This window comes from Arachis ipaensis, chromosome B1, assembly GCF_059453495.1.
Source record: "Arachis ipaensis isolate K30076 ecotype BB chromosome B1, ASM5945349v1, whole genome shotgun sequence".
In the NCBI taxonomy this organism is placed as follows: Eukaryota; Viridiplantae; Streptophyta; class Magnoliopsida; order Fabales; family Fabaceae; genus Arachis; species Arachis ipaensis.
Window position 1 is genome coordinate 8,518,955 of NC_142436.1, and position 24,122 is coordinate 8,543,076.

The 24,122-nt window shown below is 34.4% G+C and overlaps 2 protein-coding genes across 6 annotated transcripts; both read left to right on the forward strand.

The window, feature by feature from the left end:
- The first annotated feature begins 5,253 nt into the window (after positions 1-5,253).
- Positions 5,254-15,815, forward strand: LOC107617691 (uncharacterized). 5 transcript variants are annotated; one of them, XM_088500966.1, is made up of 7 exons: positions 5,327-5,676; positions 6,840-6,885; positions 7,291-7,449; positions 12,779-12,995; positions 13,400-13,595; positions 14,427-15,134; positions 15,283-15,815. In XM_088500966.1, exons 4-7 carry the CDS (start codon positions 12,835-12,837, stop codon positions 15,472-15,474), a joined length of 1,257 nt encoding a protein of 418 aa, XP_088357092.1. In that variant the 5' UTR covers positions 5,327-5,676; positions 6,840-6,885; positions 7,291-7,449; positions 12,779-12,834; the 3' UTR covers positions 15,475-15,815. The 5 variants fall into 5 exon arrangements, with proteins under 5 accessions (XP_016175040.2, XP_020972662.2, XP_088357093.1 ...); XM_016319554.3 differs by lacking the exon at positions 6,840-6,885 and having other exon boundaries at positions 5,254-5,676; positions 7,215-7,449; XM_021117003.2 differs by lacking the exon at positions 6,840-6,885 and having other exon boundaries at positions 5,270-5,676.
- A 2,222-nt stretch (positions 15,816-18,037) lies between these two features.
- Positions 18,038-23,566, forward strand: LOC107617614 (uncharacterized). The gene is made up of 7 exons (XM_016319449.3): positions 18,038-18,909; positions 19,106-19,602; positions 20,217-20,311; positions 20,414-20,536; positions 20,738-21,544; positions 22,039-22,258; positions 22,700-23,566. The coding sequence occupies exons 2-7, from the start codon at positions 19,308-19,310 to the stop codon at positions 23,224-23,226; spliced, it is 2,067 nt and encodes a 688-aa protein (XP_016174935.1). The 5' UTR covers positions 18,038-18,909; positions 19,106-19,307; the 3' UTR covers positions 23,227-23,566.
- The last annotated feature ends 556 nt before the right edge of the window (positions 23,567-24,122 follow it).

A 24,122-nucleotide genomic window follows, 5' to 3' on the forward strand; every position in this document is an offset into this window, starting at 1 on the left:
TTTGTCCGAGTTTTCTTGTCCTGGTACCTCTCAACAAAATGGCAGAGCTGAGCGTAAACACCGTCATATTCTTGACTCTGTCCGTGCGATGCTTATTTCCTCTTCCTGTCCTGAGCGTGCTTGGGGTGAAGCTGTCCTCACTGCTGTTCATGCTATCAATAGACTCCCTTCTTCTGTTCTTGGTAACACTACTCCCTTTGAGCGTCTTTATCGTACTTCTCCCGATTACAGTTCTCTTCATGTTTTTGGTTGTGTCTGTTTTGTCCTTCTTCAGCCTCATGAACATAATAAGCTTGAACCTCGGGCTCGCATGTGTTGTTTTCTTGGTTATGCCTCTGAACATAAGGGTTATCATTGTTGGGATCCTATCTCTCGCCGTATTCGTATATCTCGTCATGTTGTCTTCTGGGAGCATCACATGTTCTCTAGTTTTTCCTCTTTTGAGTCCATTCCTTCTACTCCGTCACCGTTTTTTACTAACCCAAATGTTGATCTCTTTCCTAGTGATGATACTACAGGGTCTACCCCAAGTCCACCCCTCGAGGCTCCTGATCCTCCGCCTTCTCCATCTCCCGATGATTCCAGTCCGGACGGCGATCCCGCCCCTAGCATCATGCCTCCTCCTCCCACTCGTTCTTCTAGGGTAAGGAATCCACCTCCTCATCTTTTTGATTATCATTGATTTTCTACTATTCTTCATCAACATGAACCTAAGTCATTCAGAGAAGCCTCCACAAATCCAAATTGGCAACAAGCAATGCAGGAAGAAATACAGGCACTTAAAAAAGCACACACTTGGGATTTGGTTGATCCTCCTTCTGATCAGGAAGTTGTGGGCAGTAGATGGGTATACAAGATCAAGACTCGCTCTGATGGCTCTATTGACCGTTATAAGGCACGCTTGGTTGCTCAAGGTTGTATGCAAGAGTATGGTATTGATTATGAAGAGACTTTTGCTCCTGTTGCTCGCCTTACGTCTGTTAGAGCTCTCCTTGCCATTGCTGCGGTTAAGAGATGGTCTCTCAGTCAGATGGATGTGAAGAATGCATTTCTTAATGGGGATTTGAAAAAGAAAGTCTATATGAAACCACCTCCAGGATATCCTTGTCCTTCCAGTAAGGTTTGTCTCCTTCGCAAGGCACTTTATGGACTCAAGCAAGCTCCTCGTGAATGGTTTGACAAGTTCAGCACTACCATATGCAGTCTTGGTTTTATTTCTAGTCCTCATGAGAATGCGCTTTTCATTCGTAAAAGCAAACGTGGAGTTGTTCTTCTACTTTTGTATGTTGATGACATGATCATTACTGGAGATGATGTTGATGGTATCTCTGATCTCAAGGCCTCACTTCACCGTACCTTTGAGATGAAGGATCTTGGTTCTCTCAGCTATTTTCTTGGTCTCGAGGTCATCTCCACAGATGATGGCATTTATCTCTCTCAGGCCAAGTATGCTTCAGATCTTCTTGCTCGCGCTGGGATTACAAATAGTCGTACTGAGTCTACTCCTCTTGAGCCTAATGTTCGATTTACCCCTATGGATGGCACTGTTTTGGATAATCCGACACTTTATCGCCAGTTAGTTGGAGGTCTCGTCTACTTGACTGTCACCCGACCAGACATTGCCTATCCAGTTCATGTCCTCAGCCAGTTCTTGTCAGCTCCTCGTACTACTCACTATGCGGCAGTTCTTCGCATTCTTCGGTATGTCAAAGACACTCTATTTCATGGCCTTTATTTTTCTGCCCATTTCTCTTTGACCCTTCAGGCATACTCTGATGCTGATTGGGCTGGTGATCCCACTGATCGTCATTCTACTACTGGTTACTGTTTGTTTCTTGGCGACGCTCTCATCTCTTGGCGTGCTAAGAAGCAAACGTTCACTGCTCGCTCAAGCACAGAAGCTGAGTACTGTGCCCTCGCTGACACCACTGCTGAGGTTATCTCGGTTCGTTGGCTTCTCGAAGATCTGGGTGCTCCTCAGTCGTCCCCTACTGATGTTTTTTGTGATAACCGCAGTGCTATTCAGATTGCCCATAATGATGTGTTTCATGAACGCACCAAACACATTGAGATTGATTGTCACTTTGTTCGGCAACGTATCCTTATTGATGCTGTTCGTCTCATTGCTGTTGGGACACTGGATCAGACTGCTGATATCTTCACGAAAGCTCATCACCCGACTCGCTTTCGGACTTTGTTATCCAAACTCAAGTTGGTATCCTTAGCTCCCACTTGAGTTTGTGGGGGGATGTTAGAGAATCAATATAAATCAATTTAGATCAATTAGCATCGTCTATATTTATATAGCATATCTGTACATTAATTGTAGGATTCTATGTCTTTATTACTATGATTCATTTAGCACCTATAAATACCCCTTGTATATTGTACCTCAGAATATAACTCAATAATACATTTTTCACATTATTCTCTCATTCTCTTGTTTCTAACAAAAATAAATATAAAATGTGTGTCAATGTATATTTTGTTGCTATTTTTTATTTTTTTCACTTCTGTTAGAACTCCCTTCTCCTTTATTGAGGTCAAGAACTTGCTGTAACTAACTATGAAAATAATAGCAAGCTATATAAAAATAAAATCACATGTGAAAAAAATAAAATTAAAACACAGTTAAATATAAATTTAATAATAAAAATAGAGTGATAAAATGATAAAAAAAAACCTAGAAGTTGTTCAGATGGAACATTGTCCAAAGACGCTTTTTTTTTTTCATGTGTGAGAGAGAGGATTGTATCTCACAATGATGTGAGAAGAGATGAGTTTTACGCTGGTATGGCTTAAACAACTCGGTGCCTCCGATTTATTTCATTTTTTAAACCAACAATCACAAATCGGACCGTCCGATTTGTGATTTCGAAAATAAAAAAATTTTAATATTGAAATCGGACCGTCCGATTTTTATTTAAAAAAAAGTAAAAAATACAAATCGGACTCTCCGATTTGTAATTTATTTTTTTCTTCAAATAAATCGGACCCTCCGATTTGTAGTTTATTTTTTTCTTCAAATAAATCGGACCGTCCGATTTGAATAAAACACCATATAAAAAAAAACACCAAATCTTCCATTAACAATGTATTACACATATATTTAATCAATATAAAAAAAATTAGCCGTCTAAAGATGGTGGTGGAGGATCATTATGTAAAAATGGTGATAGAGGGTCCGTACTTCCACCAGATGGAACATTGCGTGAGACTGTGAGAATGATGGTGGAAGGCCAATGCTTCTAGCAGACCTTGCGTGAAATATAAATCTTTTTTGTTTTTGAAGTTAAATTTTTTGTAAAGAAGTGGTATAATGACTTATCGAGAAGCAGAGAAGTCATATATTTCTACCTTTTAAAAAATCTGTGAATTAACTTTTCGAGAAGTTAAAAGTTTTTTTAAAATTTGTGTCAAACACGCGTGTTGTGACTTTTCATAATTCAAAAGTAAAAAAAAATTTATGCTACTTCTCAAACGGGTTCTTAGTACTGTTACCTGACACATTAGCGAGCAACCATTTGCCATCCGATTACAGGGGTTGATCTGTCTAATTTTTTTTATAAGTGAGAATCTACTTGAAGTTTAAGGATGACTAAAGTGCGTTATGTCTTAGTTATGTCTTATGGAAAAATTACCAGGAATTGGATAGAGTATTTACCCTTTGATTATTAAACTCTTTTTCATTAGTCATTTGTTTTTTTTGGTCATATCTGGTACCGAACAAGTCGGCCCAGACAATATTAACTTTGACCCGAATCCCAAAATTCCCTCTCCTAGACCTACCCACAAGCCCACGCTATTCGGTTAGCCAATAGCCAAACTGCCCAAACATTGAGGGCTTAATCGTTTTCTTTTCTTAGGTCTATACTTCCTGCCATCAAAATTTGTCCACTCGCTAGCTCGCCTTCATACTTTTGAGTTTCGAGTTCACCATTTTTATCTATATTTTCTGAACTTTTTTTTGCTATTTTGTCTCTTGGTCGAATTCAAGACTTGTGAGTTGTGACTTCTTTTTATTTAGTCAATTCTAAATATTTTTTGGTCTACTTACTTATTAATTAGAGTGTACACTAAAATAGATACTAAGAAATTTTACATCGAACATTTTTTCTTCCTGAAACATCTTATTACATTGAGATTTTTGAATTTTACAAAAGTAAGACATATAAGTCTTTTCATCACATTTTGAAAAATTTATTTGTCCAATTGAAAATAATGAATTTGACTAAGATAGAGACTTATATACCTTGTTTTAAGAATTTGTTTGGGTGAGTTTTTTTGAATTTTTTTTTTAAGTAATTTATTTTTAAAAAATCTTTTAAAAAATTAAATTAATTTTATGTTTAGATATCTCGTATAAAAATATTTTTTATTTAGTAATTATATTTACATATAATTATATAATAATATTTTTTATTTATTTATTATGTTAAAAATATTTTTTAAGTAAAAAAATCTTTAAAAATGTAAATTATATCTTTAAGATATTTTTTAATTTTTAAATATTTTTATTTTTACTATTAAAATTTTGTAAAATATATTAAAAAATTAAAAAAAGATATGTTTTTATAACAATTTAAAGTTGTTACACATCCAAATTTTTTTATTAATCAAGTCTAACCAAATTAAACAATAAGAGTTAAAATAATATTAGTCACCATAACTTATTTTTGTTATATTAGATCAATTTGATCAGATTTGATTAACAAAAAATTAGATATGTAATATTATTCAACAATTTGTTAACACCCAAACAAAAACTATGTAAAATTTAAAAATTTTAATGTAATAAAAATTTTTTGATACGAAAATATCCCACAATTTTAAATATATACTTTATTAATTATTAGATAAAAATACAGGTACAGATGTATAATTAATTTATTGATTATAAATAATTTGAAAATTTTAATTAAATTATCATCTAATAATTCTTAACTATCAATTTCACAAGAAGTTAAGTGTATTTAAGTTTTCACTTAATTATTATCTTGTAAATATAAAATTTCAAAATCCCGCCAACCCCGTTCCCCCCTCTTCATTCTTATATTGTGTGAAGTGTGAAGTGTGAATAGCAATGTTCAGAAAAGCGGACCGAATTGACCGGTTCGATCGGTCTAATTGTGAACCGGAAATAATTATGGTTCGGTTTGTTTCTAAAACCGGTTCTCTAAAAACAGGAGAAGAATCGTCGAACTGGCCGGTTTCTACCGGTTTAAAAGAAACGGCGCCGTTTTTGCCAAATTTGCTTACTTTCACTCTTGGTTCTGAAGCTCCTTCGTTTCTTTCTCCCTTTCTCCCTCCCTTTCTTTCATTCACTGCCGCCGTCCGTCCGTCCGTCTATCTAGCTTCCCTCGTGTTCCAAGTCTTCAACCCCCGTTCGCTGTCACCGATCGCAGCTGCTTCCTCGAGCTCGGCGTCCGTCGTCTTTGTCTGCTCAGCCGCGCTTCCGCCGCCGTTGGTTGCCGTTAACGTTCGCGTCTTCGTTCAGCCGTCGTCTTCGTTCGCGTTCTTCGCCGTTCAAGTTTGCTCGGCGTTCACCGTTCGCGTTCACTCGCCGTTCACCGTTCGGGTTCGCGTTCGTCTGGAAGCCACGTTGCCCTGCTTCAAACTCTGCGACCAACCCGCGCGCTCCACCCAGCCGTCGAACTGCTCTCTTTTGTCGCCGCCGTGAGTTCCCTAAACCCACCACCAGACAATACACTCACACAACACCAATACTCTGCTTCAAACTCTGCAACTTCTTATTTCTATTACAATAAGTAACTATTTGATTTGGCAGTGGTTTGGATTTTTTTTATAGACTGAATTAAAGTATACAATAGTTATGTTCTCTTCTCTATCACATTGATACTAAGCTTTGAATTCTCTTATTTCGTTTCAAGTTTACCGCACTCAATATGTTTGATGAAATGCTTTAACCATATTTAGCGTTGGTTTTATCATTTCTAGCTTTTAGAAATTTAGTAAGTTGATTGCATGTGAAATTAGAATAATTGGATCTTAGTAATTAGGAAATTTTAGCTGCACAAATAGCATCTTTGTAGAAAACATATTAGCATGATGATTTTCCACTTGCATTAGTGTTCTTCTGGTAAATTTTAACTGTTAGTGTGAACTTGTTAAAATTTGCTAATTATTCTTGTGTTGTTGTTGTTCTTCTGTTATTTTTATTTTATTTTTTGTTGTTGTGATTTTCTGTTCTTGAACTTGTTAAGTTGATAATTTGTTAAATTGTTGGGCTGTTGTTGTTTTAATTTGCTAAATTGTTAGGTTTCTGTGATTTAATTTGTTGGATTTTCTATTTAGGTCTTGTTCTTGTTTATTTGCTAAACTGTTGTTGTGTATTTATTGTTGTCTTTGAGATTCTTGCTGGATATTGGTGATCATTGATTTATTATATGCTTCATGTTTTCATTGTTTTCTTCTTCTGAAGGAAAAAAAATTCTGTTTTCATTGTTTTGTTGATTGTTTTTGTTTCAGAAATTAATTTTTTGTGATCAATGCTCAAACTCTAAATGCTGTTCTGTTGGTTTTGCAGTGTTTGTTTTGTTTCAGAAATCAATTTTTTGTTATCAATGCTCAAACTCTGAATGTTGTTCTTCTGTTTTTGTTTTGTTTCATAAATCAATATTTTGTGATCAATGCTCAAACTCTGAATGTTGTTCTGCTGTTTTTGTTGTTTCAGAAATCAATTTTTTGTGATTAATGCTCATACTCTGAATGTTGTTCTGTTTTGTTTTAAGGCTGTGTTTAGAAGAGGTGATTGATTTCTGAGTGTTGTTTTGTTTTTGTTTTAAAGCTGTGTGTTGTGTTCAATTTTCATTTTGTAGGAAATTCTGAGGTATATAAGAATTAAGAAGGAAGACTATTTTAACGGTATTATTCTATTGATTCTGGTATGCTACAAGCTTGAACATAGAATTAAAGAGAGAAACCCTTTATTATTTTATCATTGGCCTATTTTTGGCATTGCATATCATTGTAGTTTGTTTATTCATAGAACCAGTTGTTTATGATCCTCTTTTGAAGTAAAAAAATGCAGTAGAAGAGTGTTTAGAACCAGTTGCTTTATTCATTGAATTTTTATAGAATTAGGTGTTTGTTTTTCCGGTTGAACTATGGTTGAACCGGTTGAATCAATGAACTAATGAACCAGTAACTAGAACGGTTCGATGACCGGTCCGGTTTTCTGAACCTTGGAACAGAGTAACTACATCCCTCCGTGAGCAGTCACACTCTCAACCCAATCTCTCATTCTGAGTCTCCCTTCCATCACTGCAGCCGCCTGCCCTCACGGCCTCGCCTCTGTTTCGTCTTCTGCCTCATCTCGTGCTTCCTTATTCCGGTCGCCGTCCTCTGCTTCGCCGTCTCTGTGATCGGGTTGCCCGTCTGCCTCTGCTCCTCCTGAATCTGCCCGCTGCTCGTGCTCGGGTTAATCTGGTGAGCATTTTTTTCCTTTTGTATTTATTTATTCTTTTTAAATTAGTTGATAATTATTTAATTGATGTTGGTAAATTTGTATAAGAAGAATCAGAAAGCTTTTTGAGAGAGGTATATATTTTAGATATAAGAATGAAGGAACCATGACTGCAAAACAAGGGAATTGAAAAAAACGTTTTTTTTTGCTGTGAGTTCTTTATAAAACTTTGTCGTGGGACTCCTGCTGTGATCATGAATAGGGATATGATATGACATGGGATCCAGTGACACAAATTTAAAATTTGAGAACATCACATATATGTAAAATAGACACTTCCATTAAACACAGATATAAATAAGAGTTGGCAGAAGTTGGCAGAAATGCTGTTGGTAACGTAGCGGGATTGATGTAAAATATAAAGTATTTGTTAGATAAATTATAATTATATTTTGGTATTATATTGATATTAAAATATAAATTATTTTTTTAATATTTTTTAATTATATAAAATATTTAAAATATATTGTTTTAATAATTAATAATATATATTATTTTTAAATTCATTTCAAAAATATATGTTAAGAATAAGGCTGGACATGCTGACATGTGATGACATTTAGGTATGTCTAAATGTGTCCGGAAAAGAATTTTTTATTTTTTATTGAGAAACGTTTTGGACACAGAAGACACGCGTGTCAAACGAGTGTCAATGAGTACGATGTTTGAAATGTATCTAACACACGGACACAGCAAATCAGAGAAGTGTCCGTGTTTCATAGCTTTTTGGTCACAAAAGAAGGTTTTCTCTGTGGGTGAGAAAGGTTATAGGTTATGGCAGAATAATGTTACATGAAAATGGAAAGATGAGAGGAGAATAAGAAAAAAAAAAAGACGAATAAAAATACAAGCTATATAATGTTTGCATCTTATGTTATATTTCTGTTCTAGTTTTTTAAATGAATTATCTATCTTCTACTTTCTTCATGTGATTAATTTGGATGGTTTCTAGTTAGCTTTGGTGGTTCTTCAAGTAGCCTTTTTTCCGGATATGAGCAAAGATCTTTTCTTCTTCGTGAACTGAAAATAATGCTTAAATATAAGTTTCTGACTTTTTGTGGACCTAGTTGTCGAATAATTAGATGCAACAAATGCTTTAGTAATGCAATTGAGGGTAACACACATAATTGATGTTTGAGTTCCATCACGAAACCCTACTATTTTAATCATAGAAAGGACCTAATTCAATTTTTTTATTTAGTATGTAGACATACTTACAAACTTATAAAGATCTATTTAAAAGTTTAGTGAAATTACAAGAACTAATAAAGTTATTAAACCTAAAATAAACCACTTGAAATCTTATGTGTGTGGCCTGATGGGATCGGTAAAGAACTTGATTTTAGGCTCTAGTGAGAACACCAATAAAAGGCTCCAGTGAGAAAGTCAATTGGATAGAAGATTGTCCAATTAATAATGGAGGAAGACTATTATACATATAAAAAGAAAAAAGAAAAAGGAAATACTATTATGAAAGACCTTCTGAAAATTTTATAGTAAAATGATAAGTCCTTTTATTGAGCAGATTGTGTTTGAGTGGTCTATGTATCCAACTCACCTTAGTTGGATCAGACTTTATTGTTGTTGTTAATGTGTGATATGGTGAGAGGACCTTCTTTTAATTACCTGACCAACCAAAAAGATTACCCTCCTGATCAAATAATAAATTCAATTGATTAGATACTAAGGGCTTAAATAAGGAAGCAGTAGAGAGCAGGCATGACAGCCAACCAAAACAGTGAAATTTAGACAATCAATTTGGACAGGTTTGGTTAGGAGTCTAGTTCCATCCTATAAGTTTAAGGAAGAAGTTCTCTTCGCCTTGCCCTTAATCTCGGGTTCAGTGGTCTTCCTGTAATTGGACCTATAATATTTAATTGCTAATACTATATTCTGATGCCTAATAGAGATTCAGCTCATGGCAATTGTGATCTACATAGGGAAGATTGGTGTAGAAAAAATTAATAACTTTTGGGTGCTAAAGTGCTGTGACGAGCCATACTTCATTATACTAGATGTCGGGTGGTAAAGTTCCAATAAGAGCATAAGATAGTTTTGCGAAGATAAAATTGTTGCAATGTAGGAGTTTGGTTGTACAAGAAAAGATAAGATTATGAATGAGAATATTCTAAATTACTGTAGTAAAGGTGGTAAAATCATGTATAAACATGTTCAAAGGAGAGCAATAAAATCATTTGTTAGGACCATGGCCCATTAATTAGAGGTATTGAGAGACCATTTCATTTGTTTAGGGAGTTGATCAATGGAGGATTATGGTTTTAGTTAAAAAATGGGAGGAGAATAAGAAAAAAAGAAGAATAAAAATACAAATTTGTATGATATGAATTTAGTGTGTTAGGTACTATTATGTGATAATCTTTTCTTTTCTGCTGAGATGAAAAATGGACCTTTGAATTAAATTGAATCTGCTGAGGATTCTAGAATTTTTATTGTGAAAATTAGGTGTAACTAGTTTCGTTCGTAATTAATTAGTAACCAGTGAAAATATATAATTTTTTATATTTTGAGGTGAAAACTCAGGTGCAACTAATTTCACATAAAATTGATAGTTGAGAATCGTTAAATGATTTGACAGTTTGACTAAATTATCATTTAACGTCTAAGGTTTTGGAAACCGGTTCGAACTGGCCGGTCGAACTGGTCAAACCCGAAACCGATGGTGAAAGCGGTTCGGACAGATGCCAAAACCGGGGATTTGAAAAATTGCCATTGGACCGTCGAACCGGCCGGGAACCGGTCGGTCGAACCGAACCGTGACCTGGCCGGTTTTCTAAATTTCTCTAACACGCTGCCATTTGGATTGAGGAACTCCCTAACCATTACCCAACGTCCCACTCCCAACCTTAGTCTCTCCAAAACAGCCCACTTCCAACCCTGACTCTCCAAAACGGCAAACACGCGCAGCACTCCCATCAGGCCATCACCCTTCCTCTCATTGTCATTGAGCTCCTCCTTCACTTCCGTCCCGCCACCGGCAAGCAACCGCCGCCGTTGCAACTTGGAGCTTTGAAGCCACTGTTGCAACGTCGTTCTCCTCCATCGTGTAGCCACGCTTGAGCTTTGAAACCACCGTCGCCGGCCTCGCCTCCTGCTTCCGTCGCGCAGCCACTGTCTCGCCGGCGCCAGTTCTGTTCCATCGCGTCAGCCCTTCAGTCGTGCCCTGTTCCTTTCTTGCTGCTGATCTGCTCTGCTCTGTTCTAGCATTTAGTTCTAGGTATCAACTTTTTTAAACTATAATTGTTGAATAATTGTTGTTACTTGTTAGTTAGTCTATGAACCTTGCTGTTGTTACTGGGTTGAATAATTGCTGAATAATTGTTGTTAGTTAATCTGTGGACTTGTTACTGAATTGAATAATTGTTGAATAATTTTGACTGGATTGGAGTGAGTTGCTGTGGGTTACTGTGATATTGTAATTAGATTGTATTGTTATTGGATTGCTGGTGATTTTTAGGTATGGATGAGAATATCAACTAAGAAACACTTAAGGCTATTGGATTGTTGTGATATTGTATTGTTATTGTATTTTTTTCTTTTTGGTTAATTTTTGAAAAAAGATGTTTAATCTTTGTTAAAATTGTGCTGAAATTTTGCTAAAATTGTGATTAGCTGAAAATCTTGTTAATCTTTATTGAAATTATGCTGAAAATTTTGTTAAAAGTTTGCTAGAATTTCTATTTGTTCATTATGAGTAGAAGGAGGGGTTTAGAATAGTTCTTCTGCAAGGAGAAAGGGATCATTATCTTTTTCTATTGATAACTTCAAATACACGTTCAAGTAGTTGACTTATTGGGAGAGAAGAGAGCCATGAGAATGGATCTTACACAACAAGGATTAAAGGTAGAGAATGCAATGGTTGGGCCTTTAGGGTCTGCACTTTTTGACTTTGCTGTTTCCATTTCTTCCGTCTCACAATAAGTATGCTTGTTTATCGAGCATCAGATGCTACATTTTAAATTTTTAATATCATTGTCTAATAATAATTGATACTTCTACTTTATATCATACTTAGGTCAAATAGCTGGATACTGGAATTCATTGATTTGAGAGGTGAAATGAGGAGAGATGTTTGACATGCTTTGATAAGTGAAATTATAGCGTTACACAAGTTCACACATGAATATGGACCTTGATTATGACCAATCTTTTGTTATAGAAAAAATAATTTTTTTCATCTTTGTTTTTAACGAAAAAATAGATGAATTGAATTAACTAGATAAGTAGATGATTGAATATTTATTATTGGTTTGGTTAATTCAATAATTTTTTTTGTTTTTCGTGATTATCTTAAATTTTATATGTATATAAATTTTGATCTTTGATATGTTTTTTTATATTTGACTCATGTATTGTATTTAAATGTGATTATGAGATTTTAATTGGAATTATACTTTTAATTTGTATATATTTAAGATTTATATCAGAATATATTTATATTTTTGTATATTTATTTAAAATTTGATATGTTATTTTATTATAATTCGGTTATTTCGGTTGAACCACGGTTGAACCGGTTGAACCTCTAAACCGATGAACCAATAGTTCAAGCGGTTTGATGACCGGTTCAGTTTTCAGAACCTCTTAACTATCAATTTCACATAAAGTTAACTATACTTGAGTTTCCACCTTTATTTAATTGTGATCGAATTAGCTCATTCAACTAATGACTCACATGTTAAATCAGTGGTCCGTTCACCCAGTAATCCGATTAATTCGATTGATGGTTTGGTTCTGACTATAGAATGTGGACGTATCCATCCACCACCGCCGGCGATGTATTCTGCTTAGTTTTTGGTGTTTTTCTCTTGTATTTTATTTTATTTTTAGCAGTTATTTAGATGTCAAGATACATAATTGTTTTGGAATTTAACTAAATATTAATTTAAATGTTAATATATATTATTTTAAATAATTTAATATCAACTCAAATTATCTAAGGATTCTCATATGAATAATTATCATTACTTATATCGGGCTCAATTTGTAAAGAGGAATGCTAGGGATAGCAATTTTTGTGATTTGTAGCCATCAAATAGCCATCAATGATGGTTTTAATGGTGTGAGATTGGTGTGAGATTTCATCCAATGACTCACTTTTCATGCTGGCCAAAATTTAACAAAATTGCTGCCCCCTACTTTTCCATTTGTAAATATTTTGTTGGAGGAATCCTTGACCCTCTCCCAGGCATGGTCACCGAAAGCTTTAACCAAAATCAAAACCTAATTAGAATTTTTTGAAAACCAATCCTAACGGTTGTTCTGTTCACCCAGTTCGCAGCAACGCATTCCACAATTCTGAGGGGGAATTTTTTAGGGTTTTGGGAGCCATGAACAACGTTGGCGATCTCCACAAGGTTTGGGAAATCAACGCTCTGAAGAGGAAGCCGTTGCAAGAAGAAGCCACCAAGATGTTGGAGAAGATCGCGAAACAGGTCCAGCCCATTATGCGCAAGCACAAATGGAGGGTCAAGGTTCTCTCTGAATTCTGGTAATTCAACTATTGTTTTTAATTTGAAGGGGTAATGCAGCAATGGAAAAAGAATGATCCAAGCAATGGCGGTAAGAGGGGAGGAAAAAACCGCATTTTTAATCAGATATTTTGCTTACTTTTTCTTTATGGTTCTTTTGTGATTTGTTGATTTTACTAAAATTTATTGGGGTTCCGGTTTCTAACAACTAGAACTTTAACAGAATATTTTGAGTAGAAACATTGTTTCTGCCCCTTATCTAGTTTCTTCAATGCTGCATTCGCTTAAATGCAGCATGACATTTCAGTTTGGGGCTTTGGGCAAGGGAATGAAACTGAATTTTTTATTTTTAACTTGATGAGTGAGTCTGTTTTGCTCTTTTCTTTTTGTGAGATTATTGAAGAACTTGCCAAAATGATTGTAGTCCAAACAATCCGCGACTTTTGGGGTTGAATGTTGGAGCTGGTATACATGTGAAGTTGCGATTGCGCAGACCGAACAGGGATTTGGACTTCTACCCATTTGATCAAGTTTTGGATACGATGCTTCATGAGCTTTGCCATAATGCCCATGGTCCTCATAATGCCAACTTCTACAAGCTTTGGGATGAACTTAGAAAGGTTCTATTTGTTCCGTTCCTCTTTTAATTGTTCATGCATGTGGATTGTTATACTAGATTCTTAAAAAGAACACTTTCGTTGTTTTATACAATCACATTGGTGTTGGGAATTTATGTATTACATTTCATTTCAAGAGTAACTTTTATCTGATATTTTTGTTTAAGCCTTAAGTTTCTTTGTTATACTAAAGGATATTAAGCTTGAACTCCTTCAATTTGTTCCTGTCATTCTTTTATAGTACATGCAAATAACATTCACCGTTAGATTTTTGAAGTGCAATGTTTTTGCTTAATCAAATTAGCTTGATGTTGTGAATTATTTATATCATTCAATTTCAAGAGTTATTATTGTTGTTGTTGTTTAATCTAATAATGTTCTTATTTAGCTATAAGTATGTCTGTAATATGTGAAAGCTAGATTGTTATAATATTAAGGCTCCATTGATCATTGAGCATTTTTACCTTATCTCCCAACTTAATAATGAAAAATAATAGTAATATAAAGAAAATGAAAAAGATGAGGGACAAAATGTTATCTCTCTTGCAACTTTCCTCCAACCACTAGATGTGCTAGACTCTGCAGGCAGCAATATACTTATAGAATCCTCTCCATACTTTTCACTTTTGATGTATTGCTTTACAGCTTTAGTAGTAGCAAACAAGTCTTATAAATAGTAGTATTTATTATAAAAGTTCCTGCAAAGTTGAAACATTCATTCCCTGTTGCTGTGAATTCTATGTAGTAAACTATGTCTTTCTTATTAAGTTGCTATTATTCTTCTTGTCCTTGCCTTGCATCTATAATGTAATCCATGTTAATGATCATATACAGGAATGTGAAGAGCTGATGTCCAACGGAGTAACTGGCTCGGGAGAGGGGTTTGACCTTCCAGGAAGGCGCTTAGGTGGTCATTCCCGGCAGCCACCCCTTTCATCACTCCGTAAAACAGCACTTGCAGCTGCAGAAAAGAGATCGCGATTGGGATCACTCTTTCCCTCTGGACCTAACCGTCTTGGGGGTGATAGTGTTATAATGAAGGCACTTACTCCAGTGCAAGCGGCTGCAATGGCTGCAGAAAGGAGATTACAGGATGACATTTGGTGTGGTTCTCAAACCTGTGAAGCTTCAGATCATGAAGATTTTAACTTTGAACCTGCTGCGAATATTGAGCGCAAGGGTAAAAATGTGGGTAGCTCAAGACTTCGAGACAATTCTTCTCTACCTTTGGATCTGAAATCTCAGAAAAGGAGTCGTGTCATGGATTCAAGTTTACTGGATTGCTCGTCTAGTACCCCTAAATATGTTGATTTGACTACGGATGCACCACAGATTGGATCTATCATTGAACAATGCACTGTGACTCAAGGAAGGGGTGTTGGTGGATTAGAAAGCATTTCACATTCTGAGTCAAATTCTCGGATAGGATCTACTTCTGCAAATATTACAAGCTCCTCCACTCCACTTTCTGGTGATAATAATACATCTCATTCTGAAGAACTTGCAATGTGGGAGTGCTCAATGTGCACTCTGTTAAATAAAGTAAGTATCAAAATATAGTGCTTTATTCTTTGCAAACCTTTTTTCAGTTTGTCACAAAGTACAATAAACATTTTTGGCGAATTTACTCTTACAATGATTGTGTTGTGGCCTTTCTCTAATGCATGTGAATAATGTTGAACCACTGCAGACATTAGCTCCATTATGTGAGTTGTGTGGCACACAACAGCCGAAAGATTTTGCCACCAAATACAGTACTTGGTCTTGTAAATTCTGTACGCTGGAAAACAGTGTGAAGTTGGACAAATGCTCAGCTTGTGATCAGTGGAGATACTCTCTTGGTGCACCAGTGTCATCCCGTGCACCTAACGTCGGCACTTGAGTACAGTAGTTTATAAGTATATGAATGCTTATAAGTTGTAACACTGGTGTTTGTGCAACTTAATGGCAAAATTATTTCATTTATTGCTTTATGGCAGTGGCTTAAGCAAATGAAGATGCCAATGCTTGATTTCTTTAACTTGAAGCTACGTGGAAAATAGCAGTTCCATTTTGATCTTTTTCACTTGATAGATATGACAATTTCGATATAGTATGTTGGCATGGAGATGTGTATAGCTGAACTGCTGAATTAGTAAGCATTGTTGGCACTGCTCTGAGTTATGCCTGATTTGCAGAATTTGGATGCTGACTTTTGTGCAAGCAAATTAAGAGCTTTTCACTGAATTGGGTTTGTATGAGTATATGCCATGGTTCTCTCGTCTGCTTGGATTTCTAGTTGATGTTAGAGAATCGCCAGAAAAGTTATATAAGTATATAACCTGTCTTAGAATTTTGGTGATCAACTATCTGCATATCAGTTGTCCTCAACAATTTGGCTTGGGGACACTGTTAACAACTAATCACCATGTTGGACTTGCGTTGTCATTTCTTTGTAATGAAGGGATTAGAATTTGAAACCAGGAAGTTAATCTAGATACTTTTTATTATTACTAAACAAATACAAAACTCTTGTTTTACTTGAAGAAGATCAAACCCTGTTCATCAATTTCCAAACTCAACACTTTTTGTTCATCTTGAACCTTATTTTCGTCATCTTATTCTTCATATGGCAGTGTTTCCTATCTCATTCATTTGGGATTTATAAATATAGTGTTTATGCTAGTTTGGTAATTGTATTTGTTATACAAACTTGTATACAAAATAGTCAACATCTGTTCAATTTTATGACCATTCAAAAAATGAGATAGTGTACATATAGATATAAATTCTTGTATTATCTCAATTTCAGTATATTTATTTTTGTTAAGATATTTACTAACATAACTATAACAAGAAAAAAAATTAGCTAGACTTTTTGCCAATAATTATGATAGCAGAAGTTTATCATTTTATTTTCATTTTAAATTCAGAATATATAAAGTTTTTTTTTCCTTAGAGATAAAAAAAAAAGTGTAAATGCAGTTGATATAAGTCTTTCGTTAACTAGTTTTTGGTATCATATTTAAAGCTAACTAAAAGATCATGTTATAAAAAGCTAAGGGTGCTTTTGATTTATATTTTTATTTTTAGTATTTTTTATCTTAAGAATTTGATGAAGAAAAGAGAGAAAATAGGAAGTGAAAATAGAAAATAAAATTGCCATTTTTACTGTTCTCTCTCTTTTTTTTTTTCACAAAATTCAAAAAACAAAAGATATTGAATAAAAAGGTAGAAAATAAAAACGCAAACGAAAATGCATCTAAGGACTTTGTTATTTTTATTTTCAATATTCTTCTAGAATTTTGTTATTTTTAGAATGACTAGTTTTTATTTTTAATATTTTTTTTTAGAATTTTGTTATTCTTACTTGTGCCATCAAGTTTTGAATACACAAGATCACTTAAAATGAAAAGAAAAGCAATCACTTTAAAATCTTTAAAAAGATGTCAAAGTTTTAGAGTACGTTTGTAATGATAGAAATTAAAATTTACTAAGTGAAAAATTTTAAATATTTTAGAAGAAATAAAAATAATAATTTTGATTCATTTAAACATTTTAATTATTATGTTTATTCTATTTATAAATCAGAAAAAATTATTATTACATGCATACGTTGGGATATGAACTCCTAATATTTGATTAAGTAGATAAATAAACTAATTATTTAACATTTCAAATTAGTTATTTTCAAATTAATTCTTACGTTAATTACACTTACTATTTAGGGTAAAGTACTAAATTGGTCCCCTATGTTTGGGCGTAATTCTGTTTTAGTCCTTAAGGTTTAAAGTGTCATATTTGAATCCAAAAAAGTTTCATTTAGCATAAATTTAGTCCCACAATGAGGTCAAACTTAAATAATTAACGGAATGTCCTACATAACAATAGTATAAGAACAAAATCGATAATTTGGAGAACAAGTACAAGCTCCAGAGGCACAAAATCAACCGTTGATGCATCAATACATTTATTTATCATTCTCTTTAGTTCTATAGAAAATATTTTATTTATATTATAAGAAAAATAATAAATAAATGTATTGATGCATCAACGGTTGATTTTGTGCCTTTGGAGCTTGTACATGTTCTCCAGATTATCGATTTTGTTCTTGTACTGTTGTTATGTAGGACATTTCGTTAATTATTTAACTTTGACCCACTGTTGGACTAAATTGATGCTAAATAAAACATTTTTTGATTCAAATAAGACATTTTAAACCTTAAGAATCAAAACAGAATTACGCCCAAACATAGAGGACCAATTTAGTACTTTACCCTACTATTTAAAATGATAAAAAATATTCTTATTTATAAGTGAATATTTAATGAAATAACTTAAACAAACATAGAATTATAAAAAAAAATTCAACTCATTAAAAGATTATTCTAAATCAAAGAATTATACTAATATATTAAAGGCTTTCAAACTATAAAATTAAATTACAAATAAAATTAAATTCTTTTATTAACAGAATAGATTTTTTTTTCTAGAATAAAAAACTTTCAAAACACGGTTAAAAATTGTACCAAGGAAAGTCGGATATATGCTGGTTTTTATAGATGGTAAATTTTTCACATTATAATATAAATGAATATTCTCATCTTAAGATTACTTTACAATTTATATCGTATGGAGTTATGGACGATATATGCTATGGGGAAAAAAATTAAAAAAAAAAATTGCTGGTCTTCCATCTAACTAAGCATCTTGTATCTAACTGCTCTACCAAAGTCTTGCATCTAACCGATTATTTTCACCTTAATTCTTCCAAAAAGGCAAAAACCAACAACCACTTCCCCACTTTTTTCCTTCTTCTGGCATCCAAAACCTGCCGCTTCATTTTTGGATGCACAATCTCTCAGCTCTGCAACTCTCTCACTTTCTATGTCTATGGCAATTTCAACGTACCCTCTTTCTTCTTCATCATCAGTATCACTGACCCCCATCTCTTGTTCTTCCGTGCTCTCTCTGAGCTGCTGTTAGTTCAAGATCCTCTTTTTAGTGACCCATGATCACTCATCAACGTCTTTGATAACTGTCTTCTGTAGAAAAGAAGTTTCAATCTTTTCTGCAATTCGGGACACCCTTTTGCCTTTTATGCAACATCCTCTGGAGCAGCCAAAAACCCAATAGCTTTTTTGCTTACTGGAATTTTCAGATCCTGGATCGGTTTTTCTGACGGTTGTTCTCTCTGATTTGTTTGTGAAGACGCATTAAATTGATATTGCTTTGTGGCTCAGGTCAAGTTTCAAAGAACTTTCAGTTTCAGCTGAGGATCATGCCTCTTCATGAGGCTTTCTGGTATTGAGAGAAAAGGCTCAATTTTGTCCACAAGGTGTTTGGTTTTTTCTCTAACTGCATAGTCCTTCTTGATTGATGAGAGGATTTTTTTTTCTGGTTTTTTGTTGGTGTTGCTTTTTTTGTTTGCTTTTGTTGGATATCATTAGAAAGGGAAAATCTTTATAATTAGAGTTTCTGAAAGGGTTATGTGTTTTCTGTAGTAATTATCTTTGATATTTTTTGCTAAGTAGGGTGAGGAGATTGAAGCTGTTTTGGTCTTGGGTTTGCTTGGATGATAATATGCTAGAAGGTTATTGCTTTATGAGTTTGGATCTGAAAGATTGTCCTTTTGGACAAGTTAAACAAGAGGGTTTGGACCCCTTGCCATTGCTTTGAATTCAAGTGCAAATCTGGTTTTTGCATTAGCTCACTCCTCTTGGAGCTCCTTTCGAGATGGCTGTAACCGACAGGTGTTTCGTGGAATGGAAAGAGCAGTTTGTTTCCCAGGAGCGTGGCAACCGTGTGGTCCACTATTACCTGAAGGATTCTGACGGGGAATCCATACTCGCTGTTGTGGGCACTGAGAGGAGTGTTAGGCACATGTTCTATGTTGTCGCCGATGAGTTTTTGGAAATTTGTGGGAAGGAAGGTTCTGTTCCTGCCGGTTTCAAATGGAGATCTAGAAGAGAGGTGGTTGATTGGCTGACGTCAACGCTTTCGAAGCAGCATCTTCAGGGAGATAGAACTGGTAAATTGATAATTATTTTCTATGGCTTTATCTTATTACTATTGTTTTGATGCCTTTTAGCTGTTGTCGGTTGAATTTATGTGTGCAGCTGCAAAATGAAAAATAATATAAGGATGTTACAACTTTTTGTTGCAATCAAGTTACATGAACTTAATGTATAGTGATATTTATATTTTTCTTGTCTAAGCAACTTTATGCATATCTTCTGACACAAATCTTTGAGCTTGTTTGTAGCATGAGTGCATAAAACTCATTCATGTATGTATGTAAATGTATCTTTCTCATAGTTTTATCTTCTTCAATATCTTTGATAATGTCATTTAATCTGGAATTATAAGGAGTCTCTATCATGTGCAGTCTGGACTTTGAAAGCTCTTTAGCACTGACATTTTTCTCTAATGTTGTTTTCTTCTTACTTATTCCTGTTGTATAGGATAATATCCCTTTCTACCAGTGTCATTTTTTAAATAGAAGTCCTTTACCCCTTCAACAAAAACAGCTGATGCTCACAAATAGTATAAATGATAGTGAAAGCTCATTTAAGATTATAAATATTCTCTTCTTTTATATGTATTTACTTATTTATTTATTTACATATATTTTTTATATCATAGGATCACCTAGTCATTCTTCAGGACAAGCTTATGATACCACAAATGGTAGTGTCAATGAAATTACTGGTCTTCCTGCACCGATAGCAAATAGCAAGGTATATCCCTCTTGTTTACTTTTTCTTTGTCTTCCTTTATATATATTATTTAATTGTGGTTGTAATTAATATTTTTGATGTATACCTACATCTCTTGCTTAGGGATTTCTAACCCGAAACGCTAAAATATCCAAGTCTGACATTGTTTGGTCTGGAGTGGCATGGACGTGTGGCAAGCAGCTTAAACATTATCATGCTTTTTGCAGGAATGGCATCAAAATAATTGTAAGTATCCCTCATCCATCCACTTCCTACACAAACATGGAAGTATTGGAAAAGGGACTTGAACTGAGGTTTCAAGTATTGTTCATCCTTTGATATTTTATTTTATAGCTTATACAGAGAAGGATCTGGTGCTTTGAGTTTAGCTTAGAGGAAAATATCTTCCAGTTGTACATATCTCATTGCCTCCTTTCTGACTTCCAGGTTCAATCATTTGTTTTTGTCATGGGCAAGGGAGAGAATCATTATGTTGCTTATTTAGAGGATATGTATGAAGATAGGAGGGGGCAGAAAAAGGTCAAAGTGAGGTGGTTTCACCATAATCAGGAAGTCAAGGGTGTGATTCCTGTACGAAATCCACATCCCCGGGAAGTTTTCATCACACCTTATTCTCAAGTCATTAGTGCAGAGTGTGTTGATGGTCCCACCACGGTCTTAAGTCGTGAACATTATGAAAAATGCATGCCTTGCTTTTCCCCAACTTCATCAGATAGAATACATATGTGCTTTAGGCAATTTAGAAGCAACAAAGTCAAGCCCTTTGACTTGAGTAAACTGCGTGGGTACTATGATCAACCAATTCTTTCTTGCTTGCAATTTGATTCTATGCTGAATCCTAAGGGAAATGGCCTAGCAGGAGGAGATGAAGAGTTGAGTGCAGGTGAAACTGTAAAGCTCAGAGCCAAGAGAAGGGATAGGGGAACCCCTCAGTCTTTGATTGGTCGGCGGGGAGTTAGGAAGTTAGTTAGGAGTCAGCAAATGATGGTATACAAAAACTCACAGGGTGTAAATAATTCTAGGGCAGATAGGAGATTGTTTTCTCTGAAGGAAGTTGAGTCTCAACCTTGGTATAATGTCACATACAGGATTGATGACAAGATAGAGGTCCTCTGTCAGGATAGCGGTATCAGAGGCTGCTGGTTCAGGTGTACGGTTGTGCAGGTATCTCGGAAGCAGATGAAAGTCCAATATGATGATATTCAGGATGAAGATGGAAGTGGGAATCTTAAGGTATAATACTGCTTTTGTGGTACTCCAAATTCTGTTTCCATTGTTGGTTAAATCCTACAATAGTTGGCATATATAGAGCCAGCTCCTATTTAAGGTTTGTTATCATGGTCAAAAAGATTTAAGGCTCTATTTCTTTTATAGCAACTTGTAACTGGAAAGAAATGTTCTTTTATAGTTATAGGTTATATCTTATGGGGATTATGCTAGACTAATGATGGATCCAAATTGAACTGAAATAAACCACTCCCTGTTATAAATCTTCTAAAGATAAGGATCTGCATACTCATATATAGAAGTAACTGTAATCCCACGTTCAAGTAGAGTATGATATGGTTAGAACCTTTTAAAAATTTATGTGGAAAAAAAATAGTCTTGGAACTGAGTGGGAAATGATATATTGCAAAACAAAAGTTGTATAGTTTCCTTCAATGCATTACGTTTGCACATCTTAATTGGAATTCAACACTCTTACCTTGTTCTTTTCCATGTTTTAGGAATGGATCCCTGCTTTCAAGTTGGCCATGCCTGATAAACTTGGGATGAGACATCCTGGCCGATCGACAATCAGACCAGCTCCTCCAACTTCCAAAGATCAAGAATTGGTTATTGGAGTTGGAACTGCAATTGATGCATGGTGGAGTGACGGCTGGTGGGAGGGGGTTGTAACTGGAACTGATAACTATGTTGATGATAATGTGCAAGCATACTTTCCTGGTATGCTATATTACTGTTCTGTTTTTTTGTTTAAATTTTGGTTTGATTAATGTAAAGTGTTTATAGTATGACTCAATTTTCAGTTATGCCATTTTAATTTAGAAGTTTTTACTTAGGTCCTTATATTGAATAAAATTGTTTGATCAAGTCCTTGGATGAAACTCTCTTTTATATAATTCAATGGATTCTTATGTAATTTTGTGAGCTAAACTATAACTATTTATTCAATTCAATTCAGTCAAAATTTTTAACAATAATTTGCTCTAGGGACATTATAATATATGTATTTTCCTGTTCTCAATGCATGTAGGATCTGATAAAAAAATTTAAATTATATGGACCTAACTGAAAACTAGACCAAACTTCAAGGACCTATAGATTAGATAAGCCTATTTTATTTTTTGTCTTCACTTTATAATAGAGTTATTCTTCTGATATCAGGTGAAGGCTTGCTAATGAAAGTACGTAAGAAAGATCTAAGAATATCTAGAGATTGGTCTGGGGACAGGTGGATTGGTATTAAGCCGAAGCTTGATATAACCTCAACTATATTCGCCATTAACGGCCTTAACACGAAGCATTCCACGTCCCCAGCTAAAGATGGGGACTCTATTGGTGTTGCAAATTCATGTGATGAAGTTCCAGCGAGTGACGAGCCTATTAATGAACCAGATTTTGCTGAAAAGATGGTTGAGGGTGTTGCTGAAGATGGGGATAACAATGATGATGGTGATAATGATAATAATGATAGTAAAAATAGTAATCTTGTGTCAGAAAAAGATACTCGAGCTGATAACAATGAGATTGAGATGAATAACATTGGTAATGAAGATAATGGTGATGATTCTAATAAGGACAGTAATGACAATGTTGATAAAGACGGCGAAAACGATAACAAGGATAGGGAGGCGTTTGGGACTTCCATGGAGGACTGTAAAGTTGACAAACCCGCCGAAATGGCTGTATAAAATATTTTTGTTTGGCTAGAACTGATGACTGATTGTAGAGCACTGCAACCATCTCTTGCTTTGTTGTAATTTGAGTCTAATGTTAGTATGATAGGATTGAATGTAAATAGTGATGTTGGAAAGGTGATTCTTCGTTTTTAACCTTGTTCTAAGTTGCCTTCCATATAGGTGTACAGTGTTAAGGGGTAATGTCTCCAAGTCTGTGTTTTTTCTATTTCAATATTGATTGTATTAGAATGTAGATTTCTTTCATAAGGGACCGGACAGATATTGTTGATTAATTTCAGTTCTTGTCTAACTAGCTACCACTTTCATTTATTTCATTGCAGCATATTAACAATTTTCTTGTTTGTTCTTCCTTCATGTATAGCTTCATGTACAAGTATACTACAAAAGGATTCAGTATGATTATTATGGGAAATCTATTGAACACGTGGGACACTGGGACTCCCAAACTGGACTTGGGTACTTTATTAAAGTTCCTTTTATTTATTGATTTTCTTTTTTAAAGTTTGTTTTAACAAAAATATTTGGCATATTTAAGTTAGAAATTGCTGTTAGAGGATGATAATATCATAATACAGAGAAGATGACCAGACTAAGATTCAAATGACTCATGCATGAGACTAAATGTAGTAAATTTTGATTACTTATACATTCAGTTAAAGGCATTTAAATTCAATTTAACCCAATTAAAATTACCATATATTATTAATGTAATATAATCTAAATCAAGAACCAACTGATCTTTTTCTTTTGACTCACAAGGATTTCATTGGATTTTGATATCTTAAATTTAACTTATAATTCTAATAACATTTCTCCTTCGTTTTTCCCCTTCTTTTTTACCCCTTTTATTTTCGTGTAAGAGTAACAAGACTAACCCAATTGATAGA

What these genes read in the sequence shown, in the direction of transcription:
- LOC107617691 (XM_016319554.3), top strand. Translation starts at nt 12,835, where the DNA reads ATGAACAACGTTGGCGATCTCCACAAGGTTTGGGAAATCAACGCTCTG. An exon ending in AAGGTTCTCTCTGAATTCTG is followed by an intron (nt 12,996 to 13,399) that starts GTAATTCAACTA and finishes AAATGATTGTAG; the next exon opens with TCCAAACAATCCGCGACTTT. An exon ending in TGTGCACTCTGTTAAATAAA is followed by an intron (nt 15,135 to 15,282) that starts GTAAGTATCAAA and finishes GAACCACTGCAG; the next exon opens with ACATTAGCTCCATTATGTGA.
- LOC107617614 (XM_016319449.3), top strand. Translation starts at nt 19,308, where the DNA reads ATGGCTGTAACCGACAGGTGTTTCGTGGAATGGAAAGAGCAGTTTGTT. An exon ending in GGAATGGCATCAAAATAATT is followed by an intron (nt 20,537 to 20,737) that starts GTAAGTATCCCT and finishes TCTGACTTCCAG; the next exon opens with GTTCAATCATTTGTTTTTGT. An exon ending in TGTGCAAGCATACTTTCCTG is followed by an intron (nt 22,259 to 22,699) that starts GTATGCTATATT and finishes TTCTGATATCAG; the next exon opens with GTGAAGGCTTGCTAATGAAA.